This window comes from Acipenser ruthenus, chromosome 18 (assembly GCF_902713425.1).
Source record: "Acipenser ruthenus chromosome 18, fAciRut3.2 maternal haplotype, whole genome shotgun sequence".
In the NCBI taxonomy this organism is placed as follows: domain Eukaryota; kingdom Metazoa; phylum Chordata; class Actinopteri; order Acipenseriformes; family Acipenseridae; genus Acipenser; species Acipenser ruthenus.
This window is the reverse complement of record NC_081206.1, coordinates 15,245,007-15,269,700: the sequence shown is the minus strand read 5'-3', so window position 1 is coordinate 15,269,700 and position 24,694 is coordinate 15,245,007. Positions and strand designations below refer to the sequence as shown.

The 24,694-nt window shown below is 42.0% G+C and overlaps 1 protein-coding gene across 1 annotated transcript in view; it reads left to right on the top strand.

Annotated features, from left to right (window-relative positions):
* The window catches only part of LOC117420301 (zinc finger protein 106-like), a 37,658-nt gene that overhangs the window by 1,298 nt on the left and 11,666 nt on the right, over positions 1 to 24,694 (top strand). Inside the window, exons 2-15 of the mRNA XM_058991271.1 lie at positions 6,081 to 6,166; positions 6,655 to 6,716; positions 8,008 to 8,205; positions 11,998 to 13,863; positions 15,167 to 15,704; positions 16,260 to 16,329; positions 16,932 to 17,086; positions 17,629 to 17,689; positions 18,296 to 18,634; positions 20,147 to 20,951; positions 21,133 to 21,170; positions 22,129 to 22,274; positions 23,429 to 23,563; positions 24,495 to 24,611. Of these exons, the coding sequence (XP_058847254.1) occupies positions 6,113 to 6,166; positions 6,655 to 6,716; positions 8,008 to 8,205; positions 11,998 to 13,863; positions 15,167 to 15,704; positions 16,260 to 16,329; positions 16,932 to 17,086; positions 17,629 to 17,689; positions 18,296 to 18,634; positions 20,147 to 20,951; positions 21,133 to 21,170; positions 22,129 to 22,274; positions 23,429 to 23,563; positions 24,495 to 24,611 (4,584 nt within the window). The 5' untranslated portion in view covers positions 6,081 to 6,112. The remainder of the gene's footprint in view (positions 1 to 6,080; positions 6,167 to 6,654; positions 6,717 to 8,007; positions 8,206 to 11,997; positions 13,864 to 15,166; positions 15,705 to 16,259; positions 16,330 to 16,931; positions 17,087 to 17,628; positions 17,690 to 18,295; positions 18,635 to 20,146; positions 20,952 to 21,132; positions 21,171 to 22,128; positions 22,275 to 23,428; positions 23,564 to 24,494; positions 24,612 to 24,694) is intronic.

Sequence of the window (24,694 nt, the reverse complement as noted above, 5' to 3'; positions counted from 1 at the left end):
CACAGTACATCACACTACAGTCTATAAATTTCTGATTAATAGCCTACCTACACTGTTCATGGTGTGATACATAATCCCTGTTGTCAATTTTAGACACTGGTAAAGCTGCCCCTGAAATCACTACTCATTGTGTTTGCACATGCACACCCCTGTTCATGGATATCTCCGGATATCTTGACGCATCAAAATGAATTATCATTCAGCTTGCCTTTCAGAAGTTATAGAAAATAAAAGCCCTCGTTAAGCACTGATTTTTGACCATCTACAAAAATCCACAAATGTTTTAAACTAAACACTGAAAAATAAAATAAATAAATAGAATCCCTAGTTATAGCAGAGAATTACACTGTAGTTAAGCTTTCATATATTTGGGAATATGGCACAATAGCCATGAATCTGGTGGCTGAAAACAGTAAGAATGTGATTATTAAGTGTTGTTTTAACAGAAACATGATGACAGGATTGCACAGAGCGTGTGCAGTTTTCTGATCTGCAAGCCAGCTCGAGAAATGCATTTCCTTTAAGGCGTATGCATGTGATAATTTGAAACAACGCTCTTCGACATTTTTTGTATGATAGATAAAGTTCAATTGTGGTGCTCCACAGTAAAAGAAAGCCTTACTGCAGATTACAGCAAAAACAATAGAACACTGCACTGTGAAAGCCTCAACTCAAGACAATCTGAGGTAGCGACTTCATCTTCTCAGGGTTATATAAACACTGCATTAATGTGTTAGTGGCCTTATTGACCTCTGATCCCAAGTGGCTGCCATATTGAGGTCATGTGACAATGTTTCTGCATGATAGGGACTGCACACTTTGAGATGCTGTATTTATATTTTGTACACAGCTCTATTCTGTGATTCTTTGTCAATTTACATTACAGGTGTTCTCCAGTAAAAATGAACAACCACAATGTTTGAACCTGTGGCTATATCACTGATACAGATCACACATTCAACTATCACTTTTTTATTCGACTAGTCTACTATTTGGTGTTAGCCCTAAGGCCTTCAATGTGCTTTAAATCCTTGGCAGGGGGTATGTACTGAATATTATCAATATATCTAGAGACCACCAACCTCAAAGAGGATGAGCAACAGAACATAGCCTGTAAACTCAAATATCCCTGTGTGTATTCTCCTACGTTTTCCTTTTCAGTTAAAGTGGGGCATGGCATTACTGTATGCTGCATGTGTTTGTGTAAAAGGTCATGGTCATCCTTACTCAGCAGGTTATAATTCTGTGATAATTGTCACCAACACCAAAAATATTGCAACAATTGCTGTGAGTAACAGAACCATAATTAGATACCAGAGGCAAATATATATATATATATATATATATATATATATATATATATATATATATATACACACACACACACTACCGGTCAAAAGTTTTAGAACACCTCAATTTTTCCAGTTTTTATTGAAATTTACGCAGTTTAATGTCTCAATGTACTCTGAAATTAAAGCATAGAACACATAAACAATTGGAGATAAAAAAGAAATCATGGAATCGTTTTGTTTAACAAAATGTAATCTAAATTTTTGACTCATCAAAGTAGCCACCTTTTGCAGATATAACAGCCGAACACACTCGTGGCATTCTTTCTACAATGGAAATCAAATATTGTTCGGAAAGTTCTTCCGAACACTGTTGCAGAAGTTCCCACAAATGTGTTGCACTTGTAGGTTGCTTTGCTTTCACCCTTCTGTCCAGTTCATCCCAAACCAGCTCGATGGGGTTTAAGTCTGGAGACTGTGCTGGCCATTCCATGATTTGAAGCCTACCGTCTTGTTCTTTTCTTCTAAGGTAGTTCTGACATAGCCTGGAGGTATGTTTTGGGTGATTATCTTGCTGTAGGATGAACCCCTGACCAACTAGGCGTGTACCAGAGGGTATTGCATGGCGCTGCAAAATGCTGTGGTAGCAGTTTTGGTTCAGGGTGCCACTCACTCTGTGCAAGTCGCCGACTCTGGATCCAGCAAAAGAGCCCCAGACCATCACGCTTCCTCCTCCATGTTTGACAGTTGGTGTCACACACCGAGGAACCATCCTTTTGCCTACTCGACGGCGTACAAAAACCCTGCGTGATGAACTGAAAGATTTCATTTTGATTCATCGGTCCATAAGACCTTCTAACAGTCTTCAGTAGTCCACTGGCGGTGCTTCATGGCCCAGGCAAGCCTCTTTTTCTTATTTTGCCATCTTAGCAATGGCTTTCTTACTGCCACTCGACCTGTCAAACCTGCAGCTCGAAGTCTTCTTTTCACAGTTGAAACTGAGACTTGCTTACTTCGACCAGTGCTAAGCTGTGCTTGAAGCTGTTGTCCTGTGAGCCGCCTATCACGCAAGCTGTTGACTCTCAGAAACTTGTCTTCTGACTCTGTTGTGGCTTTGGGTCTGCCAGACCTCTTCCTGACAGAGATTCCTCCAGTTTCCAAGTGCCTTTTGATGGTGTAGGAAACTGCACTCACTGACACCTTGGCTTTCTTTGCAATTTCTCTAAAGGAATGACCTACACTTTTAAGGGTTATAATGGTCTGTCTGTCTTCCTTTGTTAATTGCCTTTTTCTCGCCATTATGAGAGCAATATACTACTGCAGTACAATACTGTCCAAATAATGCTTAAGAGGGTGTAGTAACACAGTCTGTTCCAACACTGCTTTTATACAGACAGAGGGTTTATATATATATATATATATATATATATATATATATATATATATATATATATATATATATATATATAAAATAAATATTGTACAAATAGGCATGGAAAACAATCCTCTCTACTTCAGCTCTGTCACCACTGCAGACTTGTGAGGAGGTCTAGGAAAAATACAGTAACTCCTGTCAACACTACTAACTGCCATCACAGTGTAACTCCACTGAGCATGCTATCAGACCAGCAAACCGGTGTTGAGCTGCCCATATTTATTTTGGCCTTTTTTGTAGAAGACACAGAAGTCTGTTCAGTTAATCTAAACCAGTAGCTCAGACTTCTTTGACCACAGGCACATAGGCACTAATGGCGTAAAGGTTTGTGAATTGAGCCCTTCTGTATTTTTCAAGTTATTTGCCTTTCAGAAACATACAGTCCACCCATTAAACATTAAAACCTTTTTTTGCCTGATGATATGTGACCTTTTGATATGTATTTTTGTAGCTTTACTTTTTAGGGATTCATTTTTCAATGGAAAGACCCATCCCTAGCAAAACATTCAAAGTCTGCCCGAGTGCTTTCCAGAACAACTGCTGATTTGTAAGTGCAGATAAAGTACATATTTAAATGCGCTGGTAATTAACTATTTTGTCTGGAATACAAGTATATTGATCCAGATATGGTATTGGATACCAGCCGGTGCTACAGTTTGTTCTACTGGGCTGTCTGGGTGTGTAAGTATGCTGTGTGGGACACGCTCATGGGACTGGAAAGCTGGAGGAATCCAAGGAATTCACAAGCTCTGGAAATAGACCCTGCCTCAGCTGCTGGAGCACCACACAGCAGAGCTGGGCAATTCATTCTAGGAAGGGCGTTTGGGTAGTTGACCTAACGCTGCAGAGAGCACAGACCACGGATGGCATTGCTCTCTGGTTTGTTGAGTTGATTTATTTGATCATCCGCTAAAACAACAAATAGCAGGAACCCATAAAGAAGTACATGCATAGGAGACCAAACAAGCCATCATTCCCTGATGGTACCTTTCTGCTGTAAATGTTACTTTTCTGCTGTACTTGTCCAGATATTCTTGCATCTTTAAAGTAGAAGCTGGACTAGTGGAAACACCTTTGGAGGTGGCGATTTTGTGAATCTTGATTTCACAGAGTAGCCTTGCCTGGCGTAATGAGGTACTTTATCTAGAGTATCTAAAGAATGCATTGACAGATTCAAGAAAGTTTACTATATATTCAACTTACAAGGAAGCCAGCAACAGTCTAGAAGGGTCTCATGAATACCATGTAGTATTTTATTAATAAAACAGTCTTTCAGTAACTCGGGAGTTAAAACTTTGTAAATAGAGCCCCACTGAAGTCAGTATCTTTTATTGGAGAAACATAGAATATTAAAATAGATTTCATCAGGTAAAAGTGCATTTCAGAAGAAATAGTGTAGCTGACAATAGCCTCTAATTTTAGAACATTGATCAAAGCTAAGTTTCTTTTTTACTATCCCTGTGCATAATGTTTTAATAAACTCTGTTCTGTACAGTACCACAATTACAATAATGCTGTCGGAAAAGATCCACTGATCCCAACCCATTGTTGCATGGTGGAGGACTAGCTTCTATAGGTACTGTGCTTTTGACACACTTGCACCTGTAGCAATTTTTGTTTAAATGACTCACATATGATACCATTGTTTTGTTATAATGGATCTCGGAAATAAAAAGTTAATCTCTGCTGCAGATCTGACTGTGCTTGATGGCAGGTACTGTATCCAACACTGCACGTATTCAATTATGTTTTATGATGAAAGATCCTCCCACTCCAACTTCCCTGAAGGAATTATAGGCAGTTGTCATTAAGAAACAATTTAAACATCTTGCAGACTCGCCACGTCACATTTGTGCTGGAATATCATGGCTGTACACCTTTCAATATTAAACAGTTTAGTCTAGAGTTGGTCAGAATTCTGTCTGCAGCATGTATAACGAAATCTGTTTTCGTTCCAGTATCAAACTGAAGCTGCCTGTCTCCGGTTCCATCTGCATTCTACATCTTTCCCTATCTGTCCCTAATATTTAATTTCTCTTGTTAAAGCACCAAAATGTGCCTGACTTTAATTGTGTATTATAATGAGTAAACCCATCTGTGTTCTGTTGACAAGATAAAGCACAAGAGCAAAGCCTTGCTATGTACAGTTAGGACCTAAAATGGTTTGCATTTAATTCAGGGGATCAAACTTCCTGTAATGTGTTTGTGGTGAGAGTGCAGTTCAGGAGTTGTCCAGACATGTTTGGGTGCTGTTCAGTTCCCAAGTCTTCTTGTTACAGTGTGCCGTTTCTCAGAGCAGTTTAATTATACACATCTTGTCTAATTTTTGCAGCATTGGCACTGATGGGGCAAGACACTGCATCTTAAGAGTGTTGGCTTGCCTCATTTAATCCCAGTGATTGATGCACTTGTTAAAACAGGACAGTAATCTGCTTTGAAACCAGTTTTGGCTGAATCCGTCTGCAGTTTTGTACCCATTACAAGGGAAGCACTGATGGTGATATTGCCTGATTTTAAAGAAATCAATTCAAGAATTATGACTGAGTGACAGCAGTGGAATGCACCAACAAAAACCACCCCTTCACACACTGCATTAAAAAAAAAAAAACATCACACTGCATTAACTCATTTCTTTGGTGTCGCAGTCTGATGTTATATATTCTGTACATTATGTAAACTAGAATACAGTAGGGTTAAATTATCAGCTGATAGTGTTTTATTGCTTCAATATGTCTCTCATACAGAGAGGTCAAAGGATTTGATTTCCACCTGGGGAGGTTTTGATCACAGCATTTTGAGGAAATACAGGTTATGCTGTCCCTTTCCCTGTCCCATGGATAAATAGGAATTTGCAGGTCTCCATCGCACCCATGAGCTCCAAAGATGATCTAAAAATGTTGGCAAAGGCAGGGTTAAGTGGCTTTCTTAAGAAACCACTCAAGGGTGGAGAGTGGGGTATATATTTTTGGTTTTAGTAAAGTCTTGTGTGTATTTACTTTGGAGTATTTGTACTTTTTAACGAAGGCTTTCACAGGATGAATGATATGCCCCCAGCTATACTGTACCTTGTAGGGCCATAATGTAAGTTTAGCCTTGAACTATAGGCAAATGTAAACCGCATGGACTTGCTGCATTGGTAGTAAGTACTTTTGAAGCATCTACAAATAAAACTTTGTAAATTCAGCTACAGACATTAACAAGTATTTTTTAAAGTCTTCCATGTCAAAACAGTTATTGAGAAATACTTTTGTCATTTGCCATTGAATTTGCAAAGTTTCTTCTAGTATTTCTGTTCTTTTGAAGGATGACATTTTAACCTTCTAACCTTTGAGAACCCTTTGTCTTTGATTCTCCAGACATGGCTTGAGATCCATCGAGAAGAAGCACAATGGGCCTAGAACGGAAGTGCATTCTGTGTCTCATTGTCTACAACTCAAAACAGGTAAAGATCAGACCAGGATTGCATTGTTAATATGGTAGCGATCGAGACGAGTGTGGTCGGACAGCTCTTAGGGAAGAAGTAGTACGGCAGTATTTTAGTTGCTTACTGCAAAATACCTGTAATTGTCATGCAGTGCTGTAATAATAGGGATTGTCTCTGAAATACAGCAATATAATTCATTTTATTGCATTTAATATTGCATTTTTTTATTTTATAACTTAAGACACAAAGTACAGTACAGCATGTATATGCCTTTACCACAATAGTTAGCCATAATTTCTGCTATTGTGTTTTTGCTAATATCTATAAAGCTTAATTAGAATTGAACATAAAAAATGAGCAAGAAATTGTACTGGTAATTGTGAGTTGCTTCAATTTTACTTCTATCAGGAATGTGTGTGAGTAAAGGATTGTCCTTCCTGGGTAAGTAGCAGCACTCTGCTGGTGGTTTGCAGGCAGTGTTTAAATGTGTTCAATGTTTGTTCCAGGAGATGGATGAGCACATGAGGAGCATGCTGCACCATAGGGAGCTGGAGAACCTCAAGGGCAGGTAAGGGAGGGCAGGGGGAAGATCTCTGACACAGTGAGGAGAGTTTCAACCAAGCTAGAGAGAATCTCCATAAAACTGTGCTTGTCTTGTCAACCCTAGTTCCAAAGTAGAACTGTACAGGTTTCTATTTCAATAATTGTGAAAAATATGCATGTGAAAGATGCTGGCGTAGGTACAAGTGAGTACTTGCACCAATCTTGCTATATTTTATCACAACATGATCACTCATTTAATCTGCATACCACTAGTTCTGTCCTCTTGACAACTGACAATCATGCTTTTTTTTATAAACAACACTTCTGATGAACAATAAAATCCAAAATAATAATAATATAAAACAGAAACAAAGCAAAACAAGATAAAACACAAACCTGGACTATTGAAAGTACTTGGGCACTAGAGTTGGCAGTCACTGTCCTATTTGAATGTGGAATTAAATCCTAACCCTGTTGCATCCTGCTACGCTTAAGGCAGCACATGCTTCCGATCTATAGCTGGAACTGACAGGCCTCTCCTCTCCCAGCACCTGTCTACTTCTGGCAAAAGCATTTGATTTGAATGGAACTTAAAGTCGGGGAAACTGGAGATCAAACAAAAAAATTGCTATAAGAAAAATTCAGAGCTAAAATTATGGAGACAACTGGGTAGCATATTCAGTATGTAGGCAGTGCCCCAGACCCTCGGGTGTCTGCACACTGCGGGCTGGGCGGTGGGAGTGGTGGTGTTAGCTGCCGCTGCCCTATCTCCAGTTACAGTTACAGTAGGACTGGGATTGGTCAGGGATCTGCTTGCTCAGCACTTTGCTCAGGGGAGGAACTTGTCACAGATTAAATGTAGATGCTGTCTCCAAGCTGCCCCACAGCAGCTGACACCATCATGCCTGAGAGCTAGGCTGTGTGTGAGGGTGCGGGTGTGTGTCTATGTGTGTCTGTGTGTGCTCCATTCACCATTGCTGTGTTTCCTAGTCCACCACGGAGCTCTTAGAAGCAACCTTTCAGGAAGATCACACTTCAAGGAAAAGAAAAGCCAGTTTGCCTCCTGATTGTTGTGTAAAGGAGAAATCCTTGTGGAATATAAGAAAACTAACCTCCCACCACCACCACCACCACCACTGTGGTGGCAAGTTTACGAGCCCTATTGCTCACACTACCCTGTGAAGTGGAACGTATACGCAAAGTGTGTATGTTTTTAGTTCACAGTGTTTCAGCATTGTAAGGAAACATAGCGACATTCATTCTCCTGCGATGCCGGTGGGAACTATTGAACAGCCCCTGTCCCCCTCCTTCCCCAGGGACTGTGACCACGAGTGCAGGGTGTGCAGGGTGACCGTGGTGGGGCTCACAGCCTATGCCAGCCACATCTCCAGCCAGCTTCACAAAGACAAGGTGGAGGCGCAGGAGAGGGAAGACGCAGGCAAGGGGGACACAGCAGAGCACTACTTCGACAAGGACCTCATCGAGCTCATCGAGAAGCGCAAGGAGAGGATCCGGTAAGGAGCGCCCGCCTTGCTCTCGTCTCTGATTATTATTCAACATGTACAATGGGGGGGGGCTCAATTCCAGGCCCCAAGGTTGTTGTTCCACCTGGATCCAAAGTCAGTGTTGTACAGGTGTTTTTTACAAAACAGAAGTTTTCCAACCTTTGCAGATTCTCAGGGGTCCCCAGGAAATTCTGTAAACTTCTGTTTTGTAAAACAGCACCTGTTAAATGTTCTTTCACTGTCACAGTGGGAGGCGGGCCTCGTGATGCTGAAAGACAGTATATATAAACATCTACTTCCACTGCAGATCAGTGTCTTTTCCCTACTTGTGATTTGCCTTTCTCAGTTTTCAATTTGGGGTCCCTATTCAAAACTGAACCAAAAAAATTACAAGCCTAAAAACAGAATGAACCCCCTTCCAGGTCTTCATCAGTGAATTAGTTATTGATGGCTCTAAAACCTGTAGGACTCTGGACCTTGAAGACTGTACTGTATGATGTACACGGGCCTCATCTTCCTTAGTTTTAGCAGTAAAACATTAGATGGTGTTGTTTAATTAAATACCAGTTGCTTATGTTAAGTTGTTGAAACTGTGGTATGCTGTCTTTGCTGTCTGCGTTGTGGTTGCACATTAGTTACAAGGAAGATTTCTGATGACAGTGCACTGGTTGGAAAAAGGTAGATTCTGATGAGGGAGAGTGTATTGTAGATGTAAAGTGAACTTGGTCCTAATAAACGTGTGCACAACAGAATAGTGTCTTATAGTATAATTGTACTTGTTTATTTGGTATCTCATTGGTAAGACCTATATAAAACCTTTCTGTATGTAGAGAAAGGCATGTTGTCCCAGCTTATATTTAGCGAGTTATTTATTCAGGTAGTTAAAATAAAATACCCCCTCGCCCCCCAGGAAATGTTGTTTTTTATTTTTATACGAGTTACCCAGCTACCCAAGTATCATAAGAGTGGATTATCAGTTCCAGACTGTATTGCATCTGGAATACATTGTCATTGAAATGAGTGCCTGTCTCTTTAACAGTTCTAGCTCTCTGTGGAAGATCTAATGGTCTAATTTTAGACCAGGCTGCAGATGGGAATGGGGACGGAATCGTATATCATGAGATGGGGCTTAAAACACACACACACACACACGTATATATATATATATAACCAGACGCATCATATGCATCAGGTGGTATACTCGTCCAACTGTTAACAAAGGGCATGGCATATAGCCTAACAGAACAGCTGGTTTGACTGAAAAGCATTTCATCGTTAAAGTTTGCAAGTTGGATACTGTACGAAGCCTTCAACTTCCCACTGAGACTTTCTTTTATTCTACGACTGTGAAAGTTTCCCTAGAGCTAACACGGCAGATTGCTTCCCAGTAACAGCCTAAAAACAGTGATTGTCCAAGTCTGAAGAACTCTGTCTGTTCTGTGGCTGTGAAACACTGTATTATATTGGGAGGCAGTGACAGGCAGCACAAGGCTGATTGTCAAGACCAGGACTTGCTGAGGTCATGTGTCGCAGCTGTTCCTGGGGCCCACATGCTTTCTCAAGTGCATGGCAAATGGGGATGAGATCATTGAAGCACAGAAATTCTATGTGATACTTCCCTGCAGGTCAAAATGTAATTTATTTGATTTGAGTATGTATTTTAGCAGGTAAAAGTGTTTTTGTTTGATCTGGGAAAAAGTAGAGGTGTCTGTACGTCTGTACTGCATGGCACACTTTTACATACATCTAGAGATCCACTAATCCCATTGTGATAGATCTGACAAAGGACATTCTGGTGGGGTCAAAATCAAGGCTATATGGAGTTTGTCTGTAAGTCACACTTTGAAGGGTATATGGAAGTTGCTGGTACACCTAAGTCTGTCTGTATGTCACGCTTTCATTTTTACATAGAACTAGAAAACCACTTATCCAATTTGTTGAAAAATTAACCCTCTCGTGTCAGTAATTTTACTAATCGACCTCCGCTGCGCTTTCAAAGTCTGTTTGCATCTCTGAGACCTTTGAAGGTACTGCTTTCTTATTTGGAGGGTCATATATATATATATATATATATATATATATATATAGCTTTTGTGGATGAGTTCGATTTTTGTTTCATCCCTCCACATAAGTCCTTTATTTTTAGTTAAAATAGGCTAAGCAGCCACAGGAATACTGGGGGAAAAAACATTTCTTGTATACAATTGCAGTTAACAAATTTAATTTTTTAAAATATTGGCCTTGTTGCAAATACTACAATGCAAATTAATAAATAATAATAATAATAATTTGTTATAAGTACGCTATCTAAATTGTTTGTAATTATTCAAAACATTTTGTGCCTTTTTTAAAAAATGAAATGACAGGGACCGCAAATTATCAAAAAAATCTTTATTTAAAAATTAGAACATGTAACAGATCAACTATAATCAAAAAGATCTTTCGCCAGACCTGCCGCTGTTTCTTTGTGTGTGTTTATTTTGCGTTTCAGCTTAGAGTGCACTCTGGAATTGTTTTGCCCCACAACGCTATGACAGCTCTGCTTTCTTGCTGTCCCCAGTTCACGTCGTAGTTGTCAGAAACAAACAAACAAAAAAAACATTAAAAAAAAAAGAACCATTCCGTGTTTTTAAGCTATTCATTGGTACAATCAAATTTTTTATTTAAATAACAGTAAAAACAAACAACAAAAAGATGGTGTGTTAAAGCGTGTTTGAAACTAAACCAATAACTAAGTGGTTTACAATAAAATAACTGGGAAAAACACAATTCAGGGTAGTTTTTGTATACAATTATTTATGATAGCATTTTTTAAAAATAATTCTCATCGATACACTCAGGTATTACACTTTTGTTTCTTTGACGTCCACAGGCGTCTGCACCGGTTTAACAAAACAAAAAAGTTATCGTCAAAAGTTTACATAGCCCACTGTATGGATATTTGGGGTATGTACACTTTTGATGACAACTTAATAATAAAACGTAGATATTTACAAATACTCCCCAATATAAACAGTTAATATATTCAAATATTCAGGACGCTTGTGTGTCAAGTCGTTGTTCTCTTTTTGTGACGCTGCAACTGTTTAGATTCCGTGGGGGAGGAGCCGAGCGGCACTCACGTCCTGCGTGAGCCGTCCTAAAGTCGGGTGAGTTTACACTGCCTTTCGGACGGACCTAAGCTGGCACTGAGCAACGTCTTTATTTGGCAATTTTTAGGACAGCTGAGAGTCGTCTGTGTGCGTATACACTGCAGAAAACAGACCTGAGATGGCTCAATGCCATCCTAAAAACTGCCAGTGTAAACGCACCGTTTAAGTGTCTTCACTTTTGGTTATTGCTGTACTGTGCAGGGATGGCTATAAGACTCCAATTGCATAATAAGACACACCTGAGCTTGTTACATACACACTGGCTAATCAGGCTTGTATTAAAACCTGGAATGGGTGAAGCTGCTATGCAATAGGAGTCTTACTTCCATCCCCGCTGTGTGATTCTCTTCACCAAGTTTTACAAAGGCCAATCAACAACCAATACTGTTGTATTTTCCATATCTAATTTACTGTACCTTTATAAACTAGTGCCCCTATGGATGCTATGTTTTGGATCATAAAAGCACACAGTCTAAAAAACAGCTTAATGAAGACCCCATATTTTGAAATAATCACATACAATACTGAACGGGTAGGAAACAAATACATTTTATATAGTTTGTAAATTAGTTCTAAATACAACCTGGATCAGCAACAAAAAGGTCAGAAATTACTGTAATACTCATGTCGGCATTCTTTTGCTTTATAGAAAGGAAGATGCCAGTGCTGACAACTCCAATCAGGGAGACTGTCGTCGCAGGTCAGAAGAGAGGCAGAACTTCCCAGAAAGCCAATCTCGCAGGCACCACAAGGGGGCGCCACCCAGGGATTGGGAAGGCAACGGCTTCCAAAATAATGGGCAAAGAAACTTCCCCCATCCCAGCAGGAACCAGCCCCACCACTCCAGTGGGACCAGGGGAGCTTCCAGCTGCCAGTCAGGCTCCTCTGGGTGGCACCCCAGTCAAGGGCAGGCCAGCTGGCACCAAAGTTGGCAAGGAAGAAACTGGCACCATGATGGGCGTGGGGGCTTTCCTGCCTGGAAATCTGGGAGCCGGGGGAAATGGAGTTTCACCGGGTTCCCTCCCTCAAGGGATTACTTGCAAGATAGGTTCCACTGGGGAAGGCATAATGGGAAGCAAGGGTCGTCGCAGGATTCCTATATGGATTTCACCAGTGACTCCCTGTTGTTCAGCAACGCTATTGATTTCAGCCAAGCACAAACCCAACCAGTCTCTAAAACAGACAGGAACAACGAGAAGAGCTCCAGCAACCCTCCCAAGGATAAGACGCACCGCTGGGCTCCATACCCGCCAGCTAAAAGCCAGGAAGTGGGATCCAAAAATGATGACTCCAGGCCGACTGAGGGGAAGGATCCCTCTCAACTTCCCTGCCAGCCCCTGCCCCTGAAGAACTTGAACATGCACATACATTTCAGACCCGACCCTTCGCCAGCCGGAGAGCAGGGAGAGAGGAGTAACAGTGTGCCCCTAGTGTCGAGTCACTCTGTGAGGGAGATCAAGAATAAACCTCACCTAAAGGCATACTTAAGAAACAGAAGCAGGAGGATGAGACGCCGGACCCAGAGCTCCCCTGTCGAGACGCTCCCCGATCAGATGGCCCCTTCCAGCAAACCAGAGGACAAGAAGTCTCTATTGAAAGCATCTGAAGACAAGCCCAAGTGGAGCGCTCAGGAAACAAACAAGAACTCGTACACCTGTAAACTCCGGAGCGCCAAGCAACAAGATTACTCCTTAGAGGAGATGCTCATAAAGGCCAAAGAGGCCCTTAAATGCAGCAAGCCAGAAACTAAGACCTCAGACCAAGCCATGGAAACAGAGCCGTTCCGATTAGAACGAAGGCCAAGCAAGGAGTGCAAGACTTCCACAGATCGGACTGGAAACAGGAGCAAGATGAGCCTTCTCAAGGACATCAGTGACGGGGACCTCTCTGACTCTGGACGACACAACACTGAGGCACATCCTGGGAACGCAGGCTTATCTCATCCTGGAAACTCAAGCTTATCTTACAATGAAACACCAGAGGTATATCATCAGTGTACAAGCGATTCAGAAACCAAAGTTCTCTCACCTTCACACCTGCCATCTTTGCAGTCTGTGGATGTCAGCACATTGAGCAGTGACTGCCAGATAACTGGGGATGCAGCTCAAGGGGCTGGAGAAAGGCATGTGGACAGTGGGGGTGAGGGTGGAGAACACAGCACACAGGGAGAGGATAGCCGGGCCTCGGATGGTGAGCTGATGAGGGGCCAACCTGCTGCAGGATCCCTGGTGACCGACCTGAGCAAGCTGGGCCTGCCGGCCTCCCTGAAGAGGGATTTGACTCGACACATCACCTCCAAGAGCAAGACAGGCTCTCACGAACCCAACCTCAATATTGCCCGGCGCATCCGCGACATCAGCGGGAGCCGCAAGAACGATTCGGACAAAGAATCCGGGCTGAAACCGACCCTCCGCCAGCTCATCAGCTCCTCGGGGTCCTGCAGGAACGTAGACTGGGACCAGGTGTACCAGCAAGTCAGCAGGAAGAAGCAGGAGCAGGGCAAAGGCATGCCGAGGTCAGTGAGACTGTGATATAACTTCCTTGATGACTAAATGCCATCCGCTTTTCCCCTCCTACTTTTGCAGTCCTTCTTTTCTCTACCGCTATGGCCAAAAGTGTTGCATTTTCCTATAGAATTAACTAAAAAGTTGAATGAAACTCACTGAATAATGTTAAGTTAATATATTGAATTACATACCGCTTTGTAGTTTTCCATATTTCCGGTAAACTTTTGCAATATCATTTTGTAGTTTCTTTGAACACGATGTTAAATAAAAGATCTAAATTATAGTTTATATAATTTTTATTTTTTTATTTTATTTTTTTATTATGTCTTAATCCTAAATCCTAAAATTCTAAGTGATGCAAAACTGTTGGCCATAGCTGTATAGCTGTCTCTACCTGTCTTCCACATGGAAATCCCAGTTGATGCATGTCATGTGACACTATGATCTTTCAATTGTGCTGGTCCCTGAGCAGTGAAAGATAGGCAGACACATGCATTTGTGGTTGCTAGTTTAATATCAATGGAAATGGGGTCAGTCTTATTCATGAAATGAATAACTGAATGTATATACTAGAATAGAATTGAAGAGTTGATGTTGTTTGTTTTGTTATCTATGATATACAAGCACTAGCTTTCAGGACTTCCAGTCTTTTCTTCAGGTGTAAGTGGAAATTTAAATGTATTAACCAGCAAGAAAAAAACTCTTAACATTACTACAGTTTTATATATGTAAAAAACAGTTAAGTAAAACAGACGGTTTTCAGAAAGAATAATGTTGTCGTGGCTTTTTCATGGAAGGCCTCAGCTGTACTTTGCCCATGGCTTGCGTATGTGAACACCAAGCCCACACATTACTGAACACTGAATCCCTGATTGACTAGTGAAACCACAAACAAGTGACATGTTCAGCAATGTCTTAGACTTGCTGTGAGGGTGTGCCAGAACCTGTTTGGCAAGTCACCCACTAACCCACCAATCTAAAGACGAGTGTTTCCCATTATGCCCTATGGCAGCAGTTCTCAAGGTTTTTTGGCCTAGCACATTTTTTTATTTCTCATGATGACTTTTTTAATGCTGAACTTTTTCCAGAATGTCAAACAAAATGACGTTGAATTTTTAGATTATCAGGTTGCACGAAAGCAGTGAATGAGAGCACAGAGTAGAAGATTGAATTACTTTAGATCCCCTTCCGAATACATCAGTATTGCAGTGCTACAGATTATAGCACATAATGGCACTATACTCTGGTCTTGCCCAGCTTTGAGGACCACTGCCCCATGGTAACAGATTTCTTGTGTCCTGTGCACTCCAGGTTTGGCATAGAGATGGTGGCCCCTACTCAGAACGAACAGGAGGGTTTGGATGTAGAGGAGGCATCTGATATGCCGTATCTGGAAGGCTACCAGTGGGAAAGCATCTGTGCAGCTCTCCCCACCTCGACCCGGAAACGCAGCCTATCGGAGAGCAGCGTCGTCAACGACCGCAGCGCCTCCGTCTACAGCCTCTTCTCTGACAACCCAGCAGGGGGCAGCAGAGAAGAGGGAGCCCGCATTCCAGCCCTGCCCTCTCCCCACGGACCAAACGGAGACCAATGCTCCCGGCCTGCAGAATCGGAGAGGGAGTCCCTGTCCAAGAAGACCTCCAGCCCGTCCCTCCAGGAGCTGCCCTGCGTGAAGAGGGAGGTGGAAGGAACAGAGGGAGAGGCTCCCGGAGGCCCGGAGGGGCTGTCTGAGGGAGCTGCGGCCACAGCGATGGGCCCTGATGGATCTCTGGAGGGAGACAGCAGCTGCACATCCGGGGCTGAGCAGAATGACAGCCAGGGCGTGGGGAAGAAACGCAGAGCTGCTGCTGTGAGTATAACCGGCACAGCAGAGAGGCTGCTTATATAAAGGAGCCATTTATCAGGGGTAGAGTGGACTTGCTAATCTGAACCAGTTGGGACCAGACCCTCTTCAGATTATTTATAGGAATCCATTGCAATCAACAAGGAATCGGTTCTTGTTCAAATTTGGACCCTTATGTTTTGACCGTGTCTGACCAATCTTCTTTTGCACCAATCTTCACCAAACATGATACACGTTTATATAGACGTTTCGGTTTGCATGTTGCTATAATCTGATAAACTCTTGATTTTTACACAAATAAGGATGATATGATTAAATGTACACAACATGTGCAGGTCACTGCAGTAATATTAAAATGTTCCTGTGTGACAATCCTATTACAGATTGTGACATGCATTTCTTTATATTATCATATTTCAGACTATAGGTTGGTTTGGAATAGCAAGAGCCTACTATATTTGGGTTCTGTATTCTTTCAAATATCTGAGGCACAAATCTAGGGAAGGGAATCGGTTCAGTTTCAGAGCACACACGTCTTGATTTGTTCTGTTTGTGTTTTAGGAGGGGCATTTGTCAGGAGTCCCCAGTTTAGAAAGAAAGAACAAAAGAAGGAAAATCAAAGCTAAAAAAGGTGAGTTTTAAATGCTTTTTGATGGAAAATACAGCAACAAAAATACAGATCTCCCCCCTGAACCACCGTCAATCCACCTCATCCTGGTTCAGTAACGCTGGTCACAGTGTTACTGAAACGTACGTAATTTTGAAGACCCTCTGTATGTTTGTGCACTGGTTTATACTCAGTAACAGTATATTTCACATACTTCCTAGTAATCATTTACTGTGATTATAAGTCAATTAATTTCAATGGTGTACTGCAGCTGCAATCAGACATTCAAACAGGACCAGTAATAAGGTAGCTCATATCACGTATGAGAAATCACTAATCCTTCCTGTGTATAATTCTGTTCATATAACACATGGCATAGTTATCAAGTTAATAAAACAACACTTTCTATGTTTAATAGTAGTTTGAGTACAATCTTGTGTTTGTGATTTATCAATAGTTAATACATTGAATTCTGCATCGTTTGAGCAGCAAGAACTGCACAAGAAGACCTCTCTTATAACAATAAGCATCACCCTGCACCTGACGTATTAGTAAGACAATGAATGAGAAAGCCTTGGCTATCGCTGCCTTGCGCCTCTTCAGTGTGTTTTCTCTGCCTGTTTCAGAGCGCTCTCAGGTGGACCAGCTGCTGAGCATCTCTCTTCGGGAGGAGGAGCTGAACAAGTCTGTGTACGGGGTGGAAAGCAACCTGCTCCAGGCACGGGCTTCCCTGCAGGCTGCCTACATGGAGGTGCAGCGCCTCCTAGTGCTCAAGCAGCAGGTAGACACTTTTGTATTGGTGTTGGGGTGAATCGTTTCAGAATTTAGACAGAGCTACAGATGTCTGGTTGCTAAATGAATGATTTTTTCTATGTGAGACTGTTAACAGTATAGGGCATGATCATCGGCTCTTGACATTTAAATACAGTACTTATTCCAAAAAGTGAAATAATAAGACTTAAAAATAGAGATTTATCTAATAGCACAAAAGCAGTGATTCTAAGCACTGGGTAGTAGAATGTTCTAACTGTAGTTCCCCACCATTACATCAGTATTGCAGCCTATGGCACTGCTCACAAGTTTGCCCAGCTTTGAGACCACTTTAGTAGGGAAAACTTTAAAGGCACACACTGCTGGAGTTTTGGTTTTGTCTTCCGTTCCCTACTTCTAAGGTTTTCAACAACGCTGAGATCAATTGGAAAGACTCCCGTGTCATTTGTTTGGTGTACACAAAAATTAACAGGCAGCCAAAAGCTAAATTAATGCAAGTCTGCCCCTCGTGAATGAGGAGAAGTACTTCACTAACTTATTTCTCTTCCTTAGGTTACAATGGAAATGAGTGCATTGAGAACCCAACGAATTGAGATCCTCCAAGGACTGCAAGGTAGGGGTCTCCATAGCCATTAATAATAATAGTAATAATAATAATAATAATAATAATAGTAATAGTAATAATAATAGTAATAGATTTTACTCATGAAAAAGGTTTGCTCAACATTTCTCAATAGTGTTTGTTCTAGACTTCAAGTACCATGCATTTTTGGTTTGCCAAAAAAAAAGAGGAAACATTGCTTTACTGCAAAAATTAGTGCTTTGAAAAATTAGAACAAACTAAGTCAACCCTCTCTAAAACAACTGAAAAACTACATTTACAATTTCCCTACCCAACTACCAGAAATTATACTGTCTGTTTAGACAGCAGTTTAACATTAGTTTTTAAATTCAAAGTTTACTCCTTTACAAACAACTGGTGGGAAATTAACTGATGCTTTTGTTTAGCATGTAGAAACCCTTGAATGTATGCACAGTAAAGCACACTGAAATTGACTGCCCCTTCACAGTAGTTTGCTTTCCAGCCCCTTCACAGTAGTTTGCTTTCCAGCCCCTTCACAGTAGTTTGCTTTCCAGCCCCTTCACAGTAGTTTGCTTTCCAGTCTGTATACGGAGTTGGTGGAGGTCTCCTGACGTTGACTGCCTGTTTGTGTTACAGAGTCCTATGATGGTCCACGCCCTGAGCTGATGGCTAAATTTGAAGCAACAGCACTGCCCTCCCCTTTCCAAGATACCTCTCTTCATGTGACTGGTCAGCCCTCCCCCGCCATCCTCTCCCCATTCCCCCACCTGAGCGCCCTGCCTGCCTCCCTGTGCCCACCTGCAGCCAGAGCACTCCCCAGCAGCACGCCGCCCACTCGCATCAAGCAGGATCCCGACGCTCTGGGCAGTCAGGCAGGAACCCCCCTCACCGCAGCTTCATCAGACCTGCAGCCCAGGAACAGCAGCCTGTACACCACAGCACTGGAGTCCCCGCTCACCTCCACACCGGTGCAAGGTGTGTGGTGCGCACCTGGGCTGCATAAGCATTCTTTAGTAGCAGCGTTGTGTAGTTGTCTGCTCTCCTGAACAAGTTCATGGAATGAATATGTAGGGTTTGGGGTTGATGCACCTCAATGGAAAGCAAAGCTGGGATGAACATGTGTTTTTAATGTTCAAATATTCTTTTAAAATGTAAATTAATATTTTGAATTAGCAGGAAAACAAAAGTATAATGTGTGCCATGTTACAGTAAAATATCTCTCCGGAGTAAAGTAAACTCGGTACCCCATCAAATTACCTATCCGTACATTAGAATGGGTATTTATTTCAGATGCAAATAAAACCCCATTCCAGGTTTTAATAGCCACAGTGTATAGGTAACAAGCTCAGGTGTGCCTTATTAAACTCATAGTAAAACTGGGAATGAATCAAACTGCTATGCAAATGGAGCCTTATTTCCATCCCTGTCAGACCTTGTTTATGCATTGGTTTCCTTGCATGATATCTTTTTTTGATGCAGTCCTTCATAAATGCTGTTAAATGGTACATAAGGACCTTTTTATTTTATTGTGTTACATGTTCCCATGTGTTACTGTTTACATAAGGCGTGTGTATTGTTTTAATTTTTTTTTTTTTTTTTTTACATTTTGACCACTTTTTTAAACTTTCAAATTGCATTCCCTGCCTCAAGATGGCTTCACATGTACCTGTGTGGACCACAGAACTACATTTCCCATCATCCTCCTGCTCACTGGTAAATCCATCACAGTTATATATGTGAGCAGGAGAATGATGGGAAATGTAGTTCTGAGGTCCACCTGGGTACATGGGAAGCCATCTTGAGGCAGGGAATGCAATTTAAAAGTTTTAAAAAGTGGTCAAAATGTAAAAAAAAATTAAAACATTACACACAACTTACATAAACAGTTGTAGCAACACATGGGAACATGTAACACAATAAAATAAAAAAGGTCCTTGTGTACCCTTTAATGTGTTATTAAACAAATACAAACATTGTAATTATCACCCAATCCATTTCAAGTAATGTTTGTTCAAAGATTCAATACAGCTCTAATGGAAAGGGTAAATATTGTACACGTTGTAGCCTATATGAAATCGAGGTGCTGTAAAGGGCACTTGCTACATTGCTTTCAGTGCTTGCTAAAGATAGTCATTGAGGTTGATGCGGTGCCATAAACCGCATGATATGTAACTCAATATTGGAACAACAAAATCCAGAACCACTCACAATGATTGCAAACATCATACAGAGTAAGGGGAATGTGAAAGAGAAAAAGTTATTATGAAATTTGAAGTTACTTGCTGTTTAATAATAGTATCCGGTAGTGATGGAACTTAGTAAGGACTTGAGTTTGGCAAAAGATTACAAAATCAAATGCACAACAGATATTTTTTTCCAGCTTCTTAAAAGCATGCTAAACGGAGATATAAAAAGTTTTGCTTGATTTTACAGTACCTTTACTGCTGCAGATTATCATTCTGTTATTTCTTATTCCCCCTTCTGAAGGCACAAAGCCCAGTTTGTCTGTGTCTCCGGGGTTCGCTGGAGCAGTGAGCCTGGCTGGACTGGAAGAGGGATTCGGGCAGGTCGGCTGTGACTCCCAGGAGAGTGTAAGCTTGTCTTCAGAGGCTCGCCGGACCAACCGAAGAGAGACCTGCTCCCCCAGTCAGTCCCAGTCCTCCCACAGCATGAAGGTGCAGGACAACCCAATAACCAGAAGTTCCTTCCTAGGCCCAGAGAGGCCCAGTATCTGGGCCCAAAACCAGCTGCTTTCTGGCCAGACAGCCCTGGAGGAGGAGACCAAGCAGGGGGCTGAGGTACAGACGGAATCTACCATGGCGGTGCCAGAGAACAAAGCTGGGAAGAGACTCAAGAAACTAAAGAAGAAGAAGGCTCTACGGAAAGCCAACGATGGGCAAGAGAACAGCGACACGGAGCAGGACGGGGACTCGAGCAGGCCGGTCAGGAAGAGCAAGCCCCGGAAAGCTACCAAAGGAGGGAAGGTGAGCACATCCACCCCACAGAAGGGAGACAGACCGAGCGAGGGCACTGAGCCCTCCAAGGCAGGTCTGGAACAGGGCTCTGCCGACAGCGACACCTCCCTGGAGATGATCGAGCTCCCCACCACGCAGCTGGAGGTGGTGGCCATTGACTCCTCTGACTCCGGGGATGAGAAACGTGGCAGTCCTTCAAAGAGAGATCTCCCCACAGTCTCGACATGCAACCACACAGAGGACCAGAAGCTTGGCTGTGATGAAGTGAGCTCCACTAGTGAGTTGGTGACCAGCAGCAAGAGCAGCACCAATGTGGTGTAAGTACTGTTTGTAAAAAGTTAGGGCTGTCTCTTTTTTTTAATTATCTATTTATTTATTTTGGTCAAAAAAGTATATACAGTAAATATTTCTGGTGGTGTTGGTTCAGCCTTAAGAATTGTAGTTAGAGAGCTGTAGTACGATAATACAATTTAGATTTTATTTCTTTTTTTTTTTCAGTAAGACCAAGTCTACTAAGGGATTGAAGAACTCTTCCGGTACTGTATCACATGCACAGGTTCCTCTGTCATTTAGGTTGTTAGGATTTGAACCCGTTTTAGGTCTTGCAATTGTTAGTATTTCAGATTTTATTAAATATTTTATTGAAGTGCTTGTTTTGGATGAACTATTTCAAGAGTCACACTGAAAATTAAAAAACAAAAAAAAACAAATGTAAGAATCAAGATTGGACAGCATATACTGAACTTTCAGTGGGCTATTCTGCCTCTGGGATCACAAAAACAATTGACCAGAAACCATAACAAGACAGAGTTGTTATTACAGTTTGTATGAAAAATGTCCTCAATGTTGCCTGTAGTACAGAAGTGTCTAGCCCACCCCCCGAGTGTATAATATGAGCAGCCCTCTAAATTAGAGACGGCTGTATCAACATAGAAGAGCCCCTTTTACCAGTTACCAGTGGGTCACATGTGTACCACAGACTTTACCTAAAATAGTACGTAGTGGATTACGAGTACTGTTTATGGGCATCAGCAGTGCTCTTTTGTAATGGATCCCAGAGAGTTTTCTGTGATAGTTCTCTCTTTTCACTGTGGTATTAATTATCCTGCCAATGGGGTGTAATCAGTTGATCTAAACAGACCATTGTTTTTAATATTACTATTTAAGACAGAAATACACTAGAGAGACTTACACACACTGTTAGAGTTTGTCAAAGCCTCCTTTATGTATTCACAAATAGTGGTATGTAGGTCTGCTACCCTTTAGATCAGTTGAATAGACCACATTGTCGCTGATTTGGTATACACAAAAGTGAACAGCTTTCCAAAATCATGTATGAGGATAATTGCTTCACAAAAACTGGCATTTAATTATACACACACACTTTTTAATCTAGTATTCACAAATCATATGTTGATGAAGTCTGCAGTACAGCTGTAGGGACCTGCAGTGTCCTGTGAGGTGAATGTTGAGATGTGTCTTTCCTGTCTTTAGAGGTCTCCTCGGAGCCTGGTGAGGAGGATGAGCCCACAGAGGGCTCCTTTGAAGGGCACGAGGCTGCTGTGAACTCCATGCAAATACACAATGGGCTGCTCTACACCTGCTCCGGGGACAAGACTGTGCGCGTTTTCGACCTAATAGTGAGTGTTAATGAGGGATTAAGAGGGGAGTGACTGGAGAGGGGCTAAAGTAGATCTTTCTAGTGTACCCACTACATTGATCATGAGCTGGAAGCAACCCTTTTCTAGCGGGGGAGGGACGAGGGCAGCTTGGGTTTCCTCTATAGTCCCTGCCTGCCAGTCATTTTTCACTGCGACTGAAAGAACACAGGACTAACGCCACATGTAATAGAGAAGGTACTGCTACTGCCAGTGTTCTTTAACTGCTTATTATGGCTGCCATTCATCTCATGGGTGAGTCTCCATTGCTGAGGAAGCAGTATTATCACAGAACACCTCTTGATAGATGGCATTCTTCAGTTCGTTGGAAAGGTGTTTTTCCTGACAGTGCCGAGAATGAATTATTTAACTTGCTAGGCGTTAGAGTGTTAACCCTTTGCGGTCCTATGTCGGACCTGGTCCGACATCGCAATTTTACCTTTCCGGTCCAATCAAAAAGACGTAAAAAACACGTCTCTAGTCGTTTTTTCTCCAGGAAAAAGCCGAGAAAACCATTCAATGGCCGAGTGAGAACGATAGGAGCCGAGAGAAGCCGAAAAAAAAAAAGGGGCGTATCTCATGAATACTGATAGACCCGACACCACATAGATAACACAGACATAAACAAACAAGATAGCTGTTTCCGCATCCAGTGCTCAGAGAATATCACAGACATTTGCAGAGCTTTTTGAGATGTTATAGTAATAAAATAACGACTTGGATTGCATTATTGAGGAGTTTGGTGATAAAATGAGTGATCAAGAGATGATTTATCGGTATGTACTGTTATTAAGAGTTATTTGAAAAATATAGCGAACGAGGGGTGGGGCGGTGCTGGAGATGCAGTACTGAGTGTCCTGTTGATATGCAGTGCCTTTTAAACCTGTTTTACTGTGAAAAAAAATACTTTTAAACAGCGTGTCTAAAATAAACTGCGTGTGTGAAAATAAATTGACACGCGCTGAATAAATTGTATGACTATTGAAAGTTTGCATTTTGTGGAAGTGGGGTTGTGGATTGGTTGTTGTAGTGTGAAACTGCTCCTCCAACCCGCTTATAGAAACATGCCGCGTCTCCCCCTGAGCTCTCCTCCTGCACAGGCGCCAGTGTGAGCTTGTTTTCTCCCCCTCTCTTAGACTCGGAAGTGTGTCGTCGTGTTTGAGGGCCACACCACCAAAGTGAACTGCCTGCTAGTTACCCAGAGTGCAGGGATCCCAGGCAGGCTGTACACCGGCTCCAGCGACCACACCATCCGCTGCTACTCCCTCAAGGTAACGTTACGGGCCTCGCTAATGCACAGGGGCAGCAGGTATTCAGACGCTTGCAGGTGGTTTCAGTATCCAAGGTCTGTGTATAGAGAATACTGACATGGGGTAGTGTGTGATATGAAAATGTAATGCCTACCCGAGGGGTTGGAGGCGACATATATCCAAGGTGATTTATACAAGCATTCCACCACAAGAGTGGGCATTATTATTATTATTATTATTATTATTATTATTATTATTATTATTATTATTATTAGTTTATTTAGCAGATGCCTTTATCCAAGGCGACTTACAAAGACTAGGGTGTGTGAACTATGCATCAGCTGCAGAGTCACTTACACCCGAAAGACAGAGCACAAGAAGGTTAAGTGACTTGCTCAGGGTCACACAGTGAGTCAGTGGCTGAGGTGGGATTTGAACCGGGGACCTCCTGGTTACAATCCCTTTTCTTTAACCACTGGACCATACGGCCTCCTACATTCTCATTTATCACACACTACCACATGCAGTATTTTTAATAATCTCTGATGAGCAATTTTTTCCCAGCTGAGAAGCAAGAGGTACGGTTGGAATTCCTTTCAGTTTGACAGCTTGTGCTGGGGTCCCACTCTGTTACTAGTGTTCATGCACACGCGTTTCCCGTAACAACCGTCTGATTATTATGGGAAATATCAACTGGATGAGCCCATTGAAAAAATTGCTCACCAGTTATTATATTTTAAGTCATGTCCTTACTGGAATCTATTAGCAACAGCTGCACTTAGTGGATTTCTCCCTCAGAATGTCAGTGCAAAACCTTTGAAATGTTTAATAATGTCTAATATAACATAAACAATTACACATAATCCACCTTCAAGTCTGGATATAATAAAATGATATTATATGATGAGGTGAATGGTGTAGTTTAAAGAAGGTTAACTTGTCTCCCCCCTAGACCACAGAGTGTATTGAGCAGTTCTGCCAGCTGGACCGGGTCCTCTGCTTACACAGCCGCTGGAAGATCCTGTTCGCTGGGCTGGCCAATGGCAGCGTGGTCAGCTTCAGTTTGAAGGTGAGCACTGCCCTGCTGCAAGCGGAGGGGTTCCACATTCATACTGTCAGGCAGACACGTGATCGACACACACATTCACAATA